General features: G+C 41.0%; 2 protein-coding genes across 4 annotated transcripts in view; one reads left to right on the forward strand and one right to left on the reverse strand.

Moving 5' to 3' along the window:
* MRPS27 (mitochondrial ribosomal protein S27) overlaps positions 1-1572 on the reverse strand; it is a 96083-nt gene extending 94511 nt beyond the window's left edge. Inside the window, exon 1 of the mRNA XM_049865383.1 lies at positions 1362-1572. Within this exon, the coding sequence (XP_049721340.1) occupies positions 1362-1434 (73 nt within the window). The 5' untranslated portion in view covers positions 1435-1572. The remainder of the gene's footprint in view (positions 1-1361) is intronic.
* Positions 1540-16179, forward strand: part of PTCD2 (pentatricopeptide repeat domain 2) — a 33754-nt gene continuing 19114 nt past the window's right edge. Inside the window, exons 1-4 of one of the 3 annotated variants that reach the window (XM_049865399.1) lie at positions 1540-1722; positions 4574-4666; positions 8187-8316; positions 12916-13033. In XM_049865399.1, coding sequence (XP_049721356.1) covers positions 1611-1722; positions 4574-4666; positions 8187-8316; positions 12916-13033 — 453 coding nt within the window. In that variant the 5' untranslated portion in view covers positions 1540-1610. The other 2 variants (XM_049865417.1, XM_049865408.1) reach the window with 2 other exon arrangements.

Consider the following 16179-nt stretch of genomic DNA (forward strand, 5'->3'; position numbering starts at 1 on the left):
GGCAATGTTTCATTCTGCTGTATATAGAGTTGGTATGAGTCAGAACAGACTTGATGGCACCTACTAACAAAGAACAACTAGTAATGATTCTCCATCTCCGTTGAGTGTAGAACAAAAGAAAATCGATATAAGAATGAAGACTTTAAATTTGGCAAATGGAAAATTTTCCTAATAGATATCTATGACAAACATAGAAATGAGCTGTCAATAGTGATACCCATTACCGACTAGTCAATGCCAACTCATATTGACCCTATAGGACAGAGTAGAGCTGCCCTACAGGATTTCCAAGGCCGTAATCTTTACAGAAGGAGACTGCTGCATCTTTCTTCTCAGAGTGGCTGGTGGGTTCGAACCACCAACCTTTAGGTTAGCAGCCAAGCACTTAACCAAGCGCTTAATGCTTTTGGTAATGTGTGTCATTAACCATCTTCAACAGCTAGGTCAACCACTTAATCCTCAGAAAACTTCTAGCGGCCAACTATGAGGTTTCAAGTTGAAATTTAGTGGCTATTCCTAGAAAGTGTGAGCAAAAGTGCATGCTGCTTTTTTACAGGGGTTAGAACGGGGGTTTTTTACAGGCTGGAAAGAGGAGATAATGGGCATTCAAAACAATGAATGTTATTATTACATTTTAATCACATAATTAGGCATGCCTTTCAGGATTATGTGGTTAAAATCATTGCAAATTTGGCTTCTGTAAATGCTTTCTGAAAAAATTCCCAATATTTTCATCAACAAACCCACCAAGTTGTTCATGAGTGGGCAGCCTTTCAACTCAAATACCAAAGTACTCTAGACGTTAACTATTAACATTTATTGTCTACACGTGGTGAACTGAAGCAAGACCAAAAAAACCGAAAACTGTTCCCAAGGTCATCAAGTAAAGTGAGATCAGTACTGAAAAATTCTTCGACGACGTGAAGACTACGGTCCAGCCAAGTGTGCGTGTGTTGGGACGCAACCGGAAAGGTTGATCTGAACCCCCTCCAAGGAAGCGCAGCCTCAGCAGGGAGAAAAAGTTGACAGTCCCAGGGGTGGGAACATTTGTATTTTTCATGGTCAGCAAAAAGACGACCACCCTAACACACAAATCCAGCAAATCATATGCAACGTCCCTCATACTATAACCTTTCTTTGCTCTTCACACCTTTGGACAGGCTGGCACTATTATATTGGGGGCAGAGGTGGGTCAGAGACTACCTTCCTTTTCTGCGCTACAAATACCCCCAAATGGCTCCTCTGGCAACCAGACCTCAGATGCATTTCATGTCATTTCGAAAATCTATGATTCCTGTTACTCAAGGGACAGAGTTCTCAGGGCCTAATGAAGCAGCCCCACTAAAGCAGCAGCCACCAACCTGCCGGGGAGAACTGAGGCAGAGCCACTTTCCGCACCAGGAAAAACCCACGCCGCAGTATGGAAGCCGCCATCTTGGAGCGTACCAAGGGGAAGGACGGCCGGGGGTTGCGGGCAGAGAAAGGGGCGGGGTTACAGGCCGACCTCGCTGGGCGCGCGGGGTTGGACGAATCCCATTCGGCCCTCTGGGCTGTAGGGCCGACACTGGGTCCCCTTCCCGACTCCCGCAGTTGGTGCGGCCCACGACAGCATGGCTGCGGCGTCTCGGCCTTCCAAGCAACTTCTGCTACAGGCGCAGCGAAGTTGGGTGTATCCCGGTGTGGGCGGCTCCTGCTCCTGCTGCTGCCGGTGTCCTCTCGGAGGTATCGCGGCCCCAGGCCTGCTGGGCAAATTGTGGAAGGAGGAGGGATGGGAGAGAAGGGATCCTTAGACACCAGCGGGCGTCACTTTGAAGGCGTAACAGCAATGTCTGCGTCACTCACTGGCCTGGAGCTGGCGGGCAAGTCCTTGCTGTCTGGTTACACCTGGGTGCCGTGACCAACGCGTGCCAAAGGACCGAAAGCTGGCTGGGGTGGCGTCTTGACCTTTGGACTGTAGTATTCCCTAGATGAGACGACGTTACTCTCCGAGACCCCCTGTCCCTCGTGGGTGTACTTTTCTGCAGGTTTGGGGAACAGAGGCCTTAGACTCCCCAAAATTGGAGTCCCAGCTCAGCAACTAACATTCTGAACGACCCTAAACATGTTTTTTTATTTATAAAATTATTCCTTAACATCCTTAGGGGAAGAAGTAAATTTAAAAATGCTAGTGAGCAATAATAAAAATTCTTCAACTTTGTTCCAGGCATTGGTGTAAGGTATTTTACATACATACATTACTTCCTTTCATCCTCACAACACCCAGCGGAGAATTCTTTTTTCCTTTTGCATGAGAGGAAACAGGTTAAGCATTTTGTCCAAGGTCACAGGCAACAACACCACAGTAGCATCCACTTCACTTTCCATAAATAAGCAGCTATTTTTATTGCTAAGTTGTTATTGCTACAGGGTCGGTATGAGTCCGAATCGACTCCACAGCAATGGGTTTTTATTTTTTTATGTTTTCAGCTATTGCAGCACACAGAGCCTTCTGGTGGGTGATTTTTTGTACAAGCGACACCCCATTTTACCTCATGTATCCTAAAGAAAGCATGTTTCCCAAATCCGCCTTCTCTACTAAGATGTGGTCAGTGATTTCAGGTGTGTCTTGAGTATATCTCGAACCAGACCTAAGAGGTCATAAACCCCTGTTTCACGAATGACAAAACTGGGAATTCCAAAGGTCACACTGTAGGTTTTTCTACTACACTACGTGCTTTTCTCCAAAAACCAAACCTGTTGCCGTCTAGTCAGTTCCGATTCATAGTGACCCTATAGAACAGAGTGGAACTGCCCCATAGTGTTTCCAAAGAGTGGCTGATGGATTTGAAGTGACTTTTTGGTTAGCAGCCAAAACCAAAACTACAGATGCCTGTTTTGCACCTTCATTTAAAAAATATCCAGATAGTCCCTGACTGACTTACAACCCACTGGAGTTGCAAAGAATGGCACTTAAGGTCATCTTTTTTTTTTTGGTACATCTTTTTGTTAGTAATACATAATACAGTGTTGCAGCTCTTAAAGTGCTGATGTTATCATTCTCAGATGTTAACTTGAAGATATTCAAAGGTTAAATTTATAAAGATACTGATAACGAAAGGCAATAATAATGAAAACTAAAAAAAAAGAGAGGTATTCGACTTACGTCAGGACTGTGGGAGTTGTGGGAATGGAACCCCATGACAAGTCAGGGACTATCTGTGGTTTTTCATTTTTGTTTTTTTTTTTTTAATGCCCTTGTTACCCCTTACCCAGCTGGTGAATACCTATTTGTTCTTTAAATCCCGGTTTCCTGTCAACTCTACCCCATACACAGTTAATTACTAGCTCCTTAGTACTACTACTCCATGCCTTGAACATAGCTCAATTGCTGCATTTATCAATGTTACTCTAATATGTTTATTTGCATGCTTATTTTTCTTGATACACCATGAGTTCCTGAAGTCTTGTTCATCTTCATATCCTTATGGATCAGTATAACATTCGTTCAATAGTTATTGTGTGCCACTGAGTCAATTCTGACAGGCTCATAGTGACCCTTTAGGACAGGGTAGAATTACTGCATAGGGTTTCGTAGGCTGTAGTCTTTATGAAAGCAGATGACCAGGTCTCTTCTGTGGAGACACTGGTGGGCTCAAACTGCCAACCTTTCAGTTAGCAGCTGAAAAAATCACTTTGATTCTCCTGGAATCTAGATTTCTCGTATCATGGAATTGGGGTGAGCCACACAGGCCATCTACCTTTATGTGTCCTTTTGAACCTTGATAGAACTGGTTCCCTGGAGTCACCTTCAGGTGGAACAATAGCTTAGTAAGAGCAGCTTAGCAGAGCGTTGGGTTCTTTTGGAAAATTAACTATGTGCAGCCAACTTCCAGAAGCAGGAACTCCAGGGTCTGACTAGAGGCTGTTTTAGGGTGTATGGCATGTCCTTGGTGACTGTTTCCATACCCTGTCCTGTACTTTGATGTTATCTTCTGAGAAATTAACCTAACAGTGACCTCAGAGCACCTTCCTGACTTGTTCTGGTGACAATGCCCTATTCGAATGGTATCTACTCGCAATAAATATATTCTGTTACACTAATTTTTGGTGTTTCTTTAAAAAATTTAGGTTTTTGACACAGCCAATGCTTAATCAATGCGCCACCAGGGCTCCTGCTAGATGTACATATATTAGAATTGGGGGAGGAAAACATCAACATGTATAGCTTTGAAAAGCTCCCTAGATGATTCTGACATAGTAACTTATCCTCTCTTCCTCTCACGTGTGTATATGTATATATATATGTGTATATTTTTTTATATACATGTATATGTGTATATATATATGTATGTATGTAAACGTATCTCACATACACACATACAAAACTTGCTTGGCTGAGGACTGCATTCCCTGGTAGTTTGGAGATGTTTCTTCCCATCAGGATTGCTGTCTGAGGGGTTGCTATAAACCTGGCTAGACGGCTTATAATAGGTAGAGATAAGATCAGTTAATTAAAAAGATTCAATCATACCCTATCATGTTGTTTGTTAAGTATAAAGCAATCAAAATGACTTTTTTTTCCCCTAATTTCTAGCTAAACGATACCTACTAACAGATGGTATTATGAAATTAAGAGAATTTCAGCATGAGAAGGTGACTGTTGCACATAATCTCCCTGGCACCAAAGGTAATAGAATCTATTTTGTCAATTCTTTCATTTATCTGTCATTCAGGTTTCCTGTCTTTTTCCCTATTCATTCTCTCCCTCAATGAACTCATGTCCCATAGAAAAACTTGGAACCATTTATTCTAAGTTTCCTAGTCTGACCTTATATTTACTTTTCATCTTGCTCTCTGCTATTGCAGAGTCTACAGCTGTCCTCTTAATTCCTTCCCCAAGATTGCAGGAAAAAATACTAAAGCTAGTGCTGTAACCAGTCCTCTCTAAATCCATGCCACTCAAAGTGTGGTTTGAGGACCATCAGGACAGGCATCACCTTGGAGGTTGGTAGAATGCAAAACCTCACACCCCAGACAATTCATATCTGCAATAAAGTTAAGAAGAACTGCACCAGATGACTGGCTTTCAAATTCCTTTGATGCAATCTCAGCAAAAAATATATTTTACACTGCAACACCAGTACGTGCATACTTACCTGTATATAAATGAAATAAAATGACACAAAACAGTTTACTATGTGTGATACTACATTTTGATATTTCCCTTTCCATGCTGGGAAAGTCAATAGGATCAAAGAAAGATTTCTTTAAAAAGAGGAGAAACTTGCCTAACAAGAAGTCTAGGATTTACTTTGAAAAAATCCAGCGGGATTAAGAAGGGTGGTACCAAACCAAACCTGTTGCTGTTGAGTCAACTCTGACTCGTAGTGACCCTATAGGACAGAGCGGAACTGCCCCTTAGAGTTTCCAAGGAGTGGCTGGTGGAATCGAACTGCCAACCTTTTGGTTAGCAGCCAAAATCTTGACCATTTAGCCACCAGCAAAATCAGCAACATTTTGATAATTGTTGAGGCTGGGTTATGGGTACGCGGGGGTTCTTTGTACGATCTTCCTACTCTGGGTATGTTTGAAAATGTTTATTATAAAAAGCTGAAACAAAACAAACAAAAAACCAACAGTACCACAACCCTAGTCTATTCCTTTCCAACATACGAGAAGTTTTGTGTTTATTCCCTCCCTCCTGCACACTGAGTTTTTCCCAGTACTTCATATTTCTTTATAAACATAAGCAAGTTTCTCATCTCTTTAAAGAACTCAGTTGTTTGTTCCTACTGATGTCTCAGCTATAGGCCCTTCATCTCACTGCCTAGTATATATGAGCACCTAGCATTCCCTTGAAGTCCAGTCTTCCAGAAATCAGTCTTCCTTCGCCACTCCTCTAATCATATTATTATCTAATACCACCTACGGAACAAGAATATATACGTTAGAAGTGGGCGACAATATATTAATCTCCAGTTCTGTAGAATCAATCTAGATTTTACTTCTGTCTTCCCTTTTCAACCATGTATTTTGAAGCAATGGGAGGTTTGCAGAGTTAGGGCTCCATGTCCTAGTCTAGCCGCTATACGACTTGTTGTAGTCTTCAACAGGCTGTGAAGGTTGTACATGTGTTTTGTAAGGCAGTTAATGTAGTCAGTGCCAATCTACTCCACTGTGGCCTGATCTTTATAAAACCCTGTCAACACTTCCTCACTTTAAGAATCTGCAGTGGTGCTATGTTGCACACCACATCATGTACAAACTCACCCCACTGGCTTCCTAGCTCTTGCATAAATGGACCCTATCTTCCTGGAGTCCAATACGATTTCCTAGTTAATCTAGTCAAAATTCTCCCCTCACCACCTTTCATGCTTGCCGAGTTCATTCTCAAGTCTATACGGATCCCATACCTGGTGTGCCCCCTGGTTATCCAATCCTATCCAGCCCCCTTCCTTACTAGTATCCCTCCGCTTCCACCAAACCTGGTCTGTTCCTGCCACTTACCTCTCTTCTCCTCTTTTGCTTATAACCAGTCACGTATCGCCTGTCCATCATTGCTTTCAGATAGCTTCATAGAAATGTATCTTTTCTTCCCAAATAAACTCTAAGCATGTTGAGGGTAGGAACCATATCTTGTCCGTCCTTGTGTTATACACAGAGAAGGATACCATTGAGTATGAATATATGATAAGCACTTATATTTTGATTGATTTGTTTTAAAATACAAATCTGTTGAAATTTTGGGTTCTTAAGACTTACTAAAAGGATTAAGGGGGAAAAGATGTAGAGTCATCTCTGAAATCTTTTAGATTGGAAATTGTTCAGAAATATTTAATAGAATAAATCCTCTTAAATCTAACAAGTGACAGAGAGAATGAAAATGAAAGCAATAATGTCTGATTTATTAGCAGTTATTATGTGCTAGGCCCTGTGCTCAATGCTTTCCATACATTATCTCAGGACACCCTGTTGAGGTAGGTGCCTTGATCCTTACGTTACACAAGAGGAATCAGGTCTCACAGATGCTAAGATCTCTCACCCACACCATCCAAGTGACAGAGCCTAGACATCAGCTCGGATCCATCCAGCACTAAAATCTTTAACCGTCATGTGGTTATACAAGTAAAGATGGGAAGATCCACTGCACTGTCTCAGACCTAGTGGGCCTTCTTTTAAATTGAGAATAGTGTCTGCCTCAGCCTGCAGTTCTTATGTTTTCTATGTATATTGTACAGCTCCTGTAAGCAGCATTCCTTCAGTGCTCTGGGCATTGGGACAAACCCTGTAGACTTTTCTTGGCAGCTTCTGATGCTGAGAACAGCCTTGCCTACCGGAAGGCAGATGCTTGCTTAGTGCCTGCCTTCCATCTCACTCCACATTCTGGCAAGAATACAGCTCCGTCCCAATCCCAAGAGGCTGTGTTTTCATTGGTGTTTGACTGTCCCCACAGTTGATCAGAGATCATAAGTTCTTTGCAGAAATGACAAGGGACAAGGATAGATTGACCACCTTGAAATGAGTCTGTGCTAAATGTGGAGTTTGCTGCTGTTTAGAGACTGTCTTCTACCCCCTGTGCATTACGCAGAGCTGTGGCATGTTTTCTCACAATTGAGTAATGAGCACCAAGAGGAATGAAAGAGAGGTCAAGTTGAATCAAATGAAAGAAATGTGAAGTGTTCCTGGATCACATGGGTCAAACACTGTGGGTAAACCCATCTTCAATTCACATTTTCCTTTCAGCTTTATTGCTTGGTGTCCTGCCAGTTGATAGTATGGGTACCTTGGTTATGTTTTCTCTTTTTTTTTTCCTCATGTATCTCTCATAGATTCAGTTATTTGGGCTCAGCTTCTGGGGCAGTATTTCTCAGAGTTAAGTATGCGTAAAAATTTCCCAGCAAGTAGAAAATGTGTATTCTTGTGTTTCCGCACACACAGACACACCAGAGACCCCAGAGATTCTGTCTTGTAGAGTCTTGAGTGGGACCTGGGACTGTACCCCATATGACATAGATGCTTTGGTTCAGAGCCATGTTCTGACACACTGCCCTAGAGGAGGTGAGCTGGAGAGGGAAGTGCATGTCTGTGAGCCCCCCTCCGAGCCCCTTTGCACTGAGCCAGGTTCAGGTGTCCCATCTTCCTCAGGGTAGCCTCCTGGCAATTCCAGTCAGCCCGAGTGATGGCCACCATACTGTGTTTTCTTCCAGAAACCTATTTTAAAAACTTGGAAGAGAAGTTGGCCCAGAACAAACTCATCTTAAAGGAGGAGCTGAAAACCTTGCTTCATTTGTGTGACTCTCAGGGTGATATACAGCTGGCTAAAAATGTCATTTACAGGTAAGGAGTTTCCCTAGAATCCTGCCAGCCCTCATCTCAGTTCATTCTTTTCCTTTTCCTGAGCAGTCTCTTCCACTGCCAAGAATTCAGCTGTCACTTCTTCACCGATGACTTCCAAATTGTTTGTCCAAGTGCCTGACTTGAGCTCCAGACCTTTATATTCATTCATTCATTCGGCAGACACTTATTGGGTTCCTACTGTGTGCCAGGTGTTGAGAATAGAAAAGCAGGTAATTCGTGCCCAAAGAAATCACCAGCTTATTCACCATCTCCACTTACATGTTCTCTAGGTCTTCAGATCCAACATATACCAACGTGTTCCTCTTCCTGTGTTTTCTGTCTCACTGACCACTTACGAAGGACAGATACCTGGGAGTTCCTTTTCCCTTATCTCATTTGCCTCTCCTCTTCCACTTCCTTAGTCTCTCTTACCTCTAGCCCTCTCCTCTCTATCCACATTACCAGTATCTTAGTTCAGCCCTCCACGTGTCTCACTTGGATCACTTCAGGGGACTCCTCACTATTCTCTCTCCTCCAGTTTTATGCCCAGTATACCTCTCTGAACTATTATCTGAGTTTCCCATGTCAGAAGGAACTCACTGTAATCGTAGCCTGCTGTTAGAAAACCCAGCAGATGTTTAGCTTACCAGTGAGAGGTATGGCACCAAATCAGTAGGCTCGATTTCTGAAATTAAGTTCATTGCTTCCCTTCTCCATTCTTTAAAGAGATACTTGTGTATGTGCACCTGCATTTATGTGTACATTTATATAGAGAAAAACACAAAAAATTCATTATAAAAGACCAGACTATATACCAAAAGTTAACCATAGTTCTCTAGGAATTATAGATTATATTTTATCTAAACATATACTTTTCTGATTTCTCAAATTTGTCTACGTTGGACATTATTAATTTTATAATATGAAAAAATGTTATTTTTAAAAGGAAAAGGAAAAATGAAATTACACAAAATTCATCAAAAATCACCAAAAAAGAAGGAAGAAAAACATTATCACAAATGCTGGTGTTTCAGTTGTTTGTTGCTGCATAACAAACCATACCAAAACTTAATGGCTTAAAACAATTACTTATTACTTCTCACAATTCTGTGGGTCAGGAATCCAAGCATGGCCCAACTGAGCAGTTCTGTATTGGTATCAGCTAAAATCAGTCCTCATCTATAGTCACCTGGCAATTAGGCTATGGTAGGAGGTCCAGGAAAGCTTCACTCACATTTCTGATGCCTCCTGCTCCTCAGTATGGCCTCTTTCTCCTTGTAGTGTCTCACCATTCATTAGTCTAGCTTGAGTGCATTGGCACATAGGAGAAGTGGAAGCTGCCAGGCCTTGTAAAGCTACCCAGAATTGGCACAGCTTCACTTCTGTTGCCTTCCCTTTGTCAAGGCAGCCCAGATTCAAGGGAAGGGGGAGTAGACTCCACCTCTGCAGGGATGGAGCAGCACTGTATGGGGAGGAAGGAAAGGGTTGATGGTGGCCATCTTTGGAGCCTCTCTACTACACCTAAGAAACCACTGTTACTATTTTGATATATTTTATCACACATTTTGTTTATACAAAGATTTTGGTGTTTTGGAAGGCTTTATTTTACGTGGTTGTAATCATTACCATATTTCCTAGTTTCCTAAATTAGTATTATAGCGTAAATGTTTTTCCTTGTTAATTAATCATATACTTAGGACTCATACTTTTAGTGGCTATACAGTATTGCATGGTATGTTAGGTAATTTAATGAACCATGCCTCTATGGTTCCCCATCTAAATTATTTCCAATTTTTCACCAGTATAAATAACGCCATGTTGAGCAACTTTATGAATAAGGTATACTCTTTATTTTATTTTTGAGATTGGAGGGTATTAACATTTTAAAGCTTGCCAGCACAATGGCCACATTATTTTCCAAAAGGGCTATGCTAATTTACAGTCATATGTATCAACAAATCTAATTCAGTTATTTAAGTTTCTTAAAGTTGAATTGTTTGACACCCTCGGCCTGTCTCCCTCTCACCCCTCTTTTTACTACACAAAGCTATTAGATGTTTGTAAGAGTAGCAAAACAGTATAAAAATTCTTAACACTCCTTCCGCTCTTATTTTTATCATAAACATTCAAAGTGTGACTCATAATTCCTTTATTGATGCTAATAACTCTCTACCCAGTTGTCCTTTTCCTCTACTTGTGGACAGCTGGACAAGTGGGAAGATGGTGGATCCATGACCTAACCAACCTGTTCTCTCTCTTCCTGAGACAGGCAGCCCACGGGTGGGAAAGAAGAGTACATAATGAACCAGAATGAGCTAAAAATTGGGAGCAACGTAATCTCCTCATAATCTTGACCAAATATTGTTGTTTAGTTTATAGGGGGATTTTAAATCCTCCTACTTGAATGCTTCTTGTCAAGAAGAAGGTTATACATTATCTCAGTGACTTTCTAGCACTTTATTAGTATCAGTATCATTTAAATTGGGAAGCCTGTTTTGTTTTTGCTTTATTTTGTTTTTAATCTAGCACAAGTAGCTCATGAGGCTAAAGTAATATTGGTTTTAAAGATGTATTCCCCAGTGTCTTAGTTATCTAGTGCTGCTATAACAGAAATACCACAAGTGGATGGCTTCAACAAAGAAAAATTTATTGTCTCACAGTCTAGTAGGTTAAAGTCCAAATTCAGGGTGTCGGCCCCAGGGGACAGCTTTCTCTCTCTGTTGGCTCTGGAGGAAGATACCCCATCATCAATCTTCCCCTGGTCGAGTAGCTTCTCAGGCGCAGGGACCTCAGGTCCAAAGGATGCGCTCTGCTCCCAGTGCTGCTTTCTTGGTGATATGAGGTCCCTAACTCTCTGCTTGCCTCCTTTTCCTTTTATCTCTTGAGCTATAAAAGGTGGTGCAGCCCACACCCCAGGAAACTCCCTTTATACTGGATCAGGGAGGTGAACTGAGTAAGGGTAGCTGTTACAATCCTATCCTAATCCTCTTAACATAAAATTACAATCACAAAATGGAGGACAACCACACAATACTGGGGATCATGGCCTAACCAAGTTGACTCGTATTTTTGGGGGGACACAATTCAATCCATGACACCCAGTCTGTCTTAAATTTTATGAGCCAGCAAATATTGAAGATACTGTGCCAGGCACATTATCTCATTTAATCCTCACAAAAAACTCTTTGAGTTGGGTATTCCTCTTATCTCCATTTTGCAGGTGAAGAAACTGAGACACAGAGTGGTTAATTAATTTGCTCAAGGTTACACAGTAAGTAAAAGGGCCAGGATTTGAACTCATTCAGTTTGGAGCCAGAGTCTGAACCCTTAGCACTACACTATATTGTCTTTTAGTAGTTTATTCATAAGTGCTATAGTGAAGAAACGCATATTTTCTGTAGCTTCTATAATTATGAAATGTACCTAAAAAAGTATACGTTATCATTTTATTTGGTAGTATATTTGTTTAGACATAATGCTATTCTAATAATGCCATTTTAACAGACAGTAAAAAGAACTATTTTATTTTTAAAGTCAGAGTATTTCCCGTGGTGTTTGACATTCATTCTTAAATAATGAATCTTCCTAAAATCTGATTTACAAGTAATTAATTAATCATGAGGTGCTTCTTCATGAGGTGTCACCAGATTGTCTTCCTAGTGTCTAAAGCGGAAGGAGTTGGTTTGTGAAAGTAAGTTTCCACTAGCAACATACAGTTCTGTAGTTCTAACCGGCTGCTACCGTTGGGTGCCATCGAGCTGAGTCCAACTCATAGCGACTCTATGTGACAGAGTAGAACTGTCACATAGGGTTTCCTAGGCTGAAATCTTTACAGAAGCAGACCACCAGGTCTTTTCTTTCACGAAGCTACTGGTAGGTTCGAACCACCAACCTTTCTTTTAGCAGCTGAGTGCTTAACCGTTTTGCCGCCAGGGCTCATTGGCAGACTGGCAGAATTGTAGAAATCTCAAGCCACATATAAAAGATCACTGTCTTTGAAATAGCCTTTTTCCTAAAACTCAGAATTTCAAAACTGAATTTGACTTGTTCAGCCTGATGATTGTAGCACACGTATATTCCTTCCCCTAGCTTAGAAAAACAGAAATTGCTGTAAATTATAAAATGCATCTGTTGGTTGTCTGCTGTCCTACATGGGGATGAAGCCAGCTGTAAGGAGGACAGAGCCTACTTCTTCATTTGCTCCCTCTAGGCGAGGCCCGTATAAAAACATGGTGCCATTCAAATGCTCTTAATGATGCCAGACCCCTGCTTTTCCCTAATATGCCCATACTTGGTCCTAGGAAGACTACTGGTGATTTAGAAGATGATTAAAATGTATGTTTTTCCTTCCTTTTATTTTATAAGCGATGTCAGCCTCTAACAAACCCTGTTTGTGTGTGTATGTGGTTTTTTTGTTTGTTTGTTTTAATGCCTGGTATACTTCTACTCCAGAATTCCTCATTCTTTTCAAGTCTGCACTTCCACCCCTCCAGACTACAAGAGTACTTTATTCTTCATTGTGTCTCCAACACCTAGCAGAGCAACTGCCATGGTCTGTGCATCCCACCTGTTGGCTCATTGAATTGTTTTGATTACCAGGTACCATGCAGAGAACAGAAATGTCAGTTTGGGGAATTATAAGTTTGGACCACTCTTCATGAGGCTCTGTTATGAGTTGGATCTTGAGGAATCTGCCCTGGAGCTCATCAAAGACCAGGTTATTCTTTACTGATTGTTTTCCTTTCCAGGGCGATCTCCTTGTGCTGAGGATGGGGTATTTTTGGTGATGTGAGGAAAGGCATCTCTACCATACATGTTATTTCTGGATTATGTTTTCCAAGAGGGGCCACTGGATTGAATGGATCAGCTCTTCCCTGCATTTTTAAAGCTCCCTTGGAGTCAGTTTCTCTGAAGAGGCGTAGATCTCTTTAGAACATCAGTCATACAGATCATAAGATATCTACCTACCTTGGATGTGGGTCAACTGGGGACTGACACCCTCTCTTTTTAATAGCTTTAAATGGGAGATAGTGGAAGACTGGCTGCCATTTTAAGATGCCTTTCCTACCCTTTACGTGTGCTTCTATCTTTGTTTTGTACTTGAAGACTTTACATTTGTAAAGTGCTTTCCACTTTTCAAATACATCACATAGTTTGGTGTTCTTTTCCTAAAAACAATCATTATAAGCACCATTTATTGAATATTCACTACATCCTTGGCATTGTGTTTATTAAGCAGCACTTTATACATGTTTTATTCCATTTGTTTTCTACAACAGCCCTAGTGACCAAACCAAAAAACCAAACCCAGTGCTGTCGAGTCGATTCCGACTCATAGCGACCCTATAGAACAGGGTAGAACTGCCCCATAGAGTTTCCAGGGAGTGCCTGGCAGATTTGAACTGCCAACCCTTTGGTTAGCAGCCATAGCACTTAACTACTACGCCACCTAGTGAGGCAGATACTATTATTATCTTTATTTATAGATGTGAAAACTGGGTCCTAGTGACATTATAATCTCATCCAAGGTCAGAAGCATTTGTTAGATTGGAGGCCAGCGCTGACCATCATGTACGTTTTAGTGTTATTAGGAACCTCCATAACTAACTGTCCTTCTGTCTTTTATTCCTTTTCATATAAAGTTGTCTGTTCATGGTGAAATTTTTGCTATAGGCTTGCTCCTCTTTAAGGATACCTGTGTATTAGAAAGAAGACCCGAATATATAAGTAAGCAGAAAAAAAGGTGGTTTTTAGAAAGTACAGATAATTTGATCCTTTTTTTTCCTAAAAAAGAAATATGCATATTTACGTATTTGTATATATGTATTAAAAATCTGGAAGAATATACACCAAATCACTGGTTATCTTTAAGGGTTAAAATTATAGAAAATACTTTTTACTTTATACATTTTTGTATTGTTTGACTATTTTACAACAAGCGTGTGTTAATTTTTATGATTAAAAGAAAAAAATGAGAATTTTTTTTTTTTAGTCTACCTGTGTATGAAAAATTCATGTATAAATGTATAAATATGTTCCCTGGAGTATTGGAATGAACTGCATTAGAGCCAGGTGACCTAAAGCCTAATCCTGCTTCTGTAACTGTGGCCCCATTCAACACCCTGTGTTGCTGCCCTGTCACTACAGTAGCCACTAGCCGTGTGCGCCCACTGAGCCCTTAAAATGTGGCTACGTGTGCTGCATGTATAAAATACTTAATAAATTTCAAATACTTGTTATGAAAGAGAATGCAAAATAGCTCGTCAATAATTTTTCATATTGATTACATGTTGAAATTACATTATTTGGGATCTAGTGGGTTAAATAACATATTAGTGGTTAAGTGCTACAGCTGCTACCAAAAGGTCAGCAGTTCGAATCTACCCGGCACTCCTTAGAAACTCTATGGGGCAGTTCTACTCTGTCTTGTAGGGTCACTGTGAGTAGGGATCAACTCAACAGCAGCGGGTTTGGTTTTACTTTTTGGTATTAAAACTAATTTCGTCTATTTCTTTTAATGTGGCTACCGGAACATTTAGAATACGTGGCTTGCATTTGTGACTCGCATTATCTTTCTGTTGGATAAGGTTGCTCTGGTGGCTTCCCATCACACTTTAGACTAAAACTCAGACCCCTTGCTATTTATGCTCTCTCATCCCCTACCACTCTTTCCTTCTTGCTCACTCCATGCTGGACTGTCTTCGATTTTTCTGACATACCAAGTTCACGGCCCTGCCCCAGGGCCTTTGCTTCTGTTGGTCCCTCTAACTAGAATGCCCTACACCCTCATCATTGAGCTTTTCTCCTTTATTTCATTCAGGCTTTCTCTTAGTCATCTAGTGCTGCTATAACAAAAATATCACATATGGATGGCTTTAACAAAGAGAAATTTATTTCCTTACAGTAAAGTAGGCCTGAAGTCCAAATTGAAGGCGTCAGCACCAGGGGAAGGCTTTCTCTCTGTCAGCCTTCTCATCAGTCTTCCGCTGGACTAGGAGCTTCTCCGAGCAGGGCCCCTGGGCCCAAAGGACGAGTTCTGCTCCCTCAATGCCTTCTTGGTGGTATGAGGTCCCCAACTCTCTGCTTGCTTCTCTTTCCTTTTAATATCTTGTAAGATAAAAAAAGGCAGTACAGGGCACACCCCAGGGAAACTTCCTTTACATTGGATCAGGGATATGACCTTTGTAAGGGTATAACCATCCCATCCTAATCCTCTTTAACATAAAATTAAAATCACAAAATGGAGGACAACCACACAATACTGTGAATCATGGCCTAACCAAGTTAATACGTATTTTGGGGGGGGGGGACACAATTCAGTCCATGAAAGGTTTCTTCCCAAAGAGCCTTGCCTGACCAACTTCCACCCATCGTCCCTCTCCCTTTATCCTGTGTCATCATTCTTCATAGCCCTGATTGATATCTGAAAGTATATTTTTATTTCTGTCACTTGTTTTATTTACTTGTTCATTGTCTGATTACTATAGCCCTGCTAGAATTTAAGAGCAGAATGTATGTTTTGTTCATCAACTCTTTATTCTCAGCCCCTAGAACAGAGTCTGACTTGCAGGATCTCAAAAAAGAACAAACTTGAGCAAGACATTTAATGGCACATTTGCATATCACATGTCATGCATGCTAGCATGCCATAAAACATGTTAGAAGAAAAAGGTTGAGAACCACTATTTTAATGAAGTATTTCAAAAAGTGAATAAACAATTACATTATCTGTTTGCCAAAAGAGGATCTAGTTGCACAAGACCGTCCTGTCTTAGTCCTCGAGTATATTTTTAGGTTCCATCTTATGTTAAGTTTGTGGTACCCAAGTTCCAGGACTAGCCCTGCCGGTTGAATTGGCTTGTC

The sequence above is a fragment of the Elephas maximus genome, chromosome 2, assembly GCF_024166365.1.
Source record: "Elephas maximus indicus isolate mEleMax1 chromosome 2, mEleMax1 primary haplotype, whole genome shotgun sequence".
NCBI classification, from domain to species: domain Eukaryota; kingdom Metazoa; phylum Chordata; class Mammalia; order Proboscidea; family Elephantidae; genus Elephas; species Elephas maximus.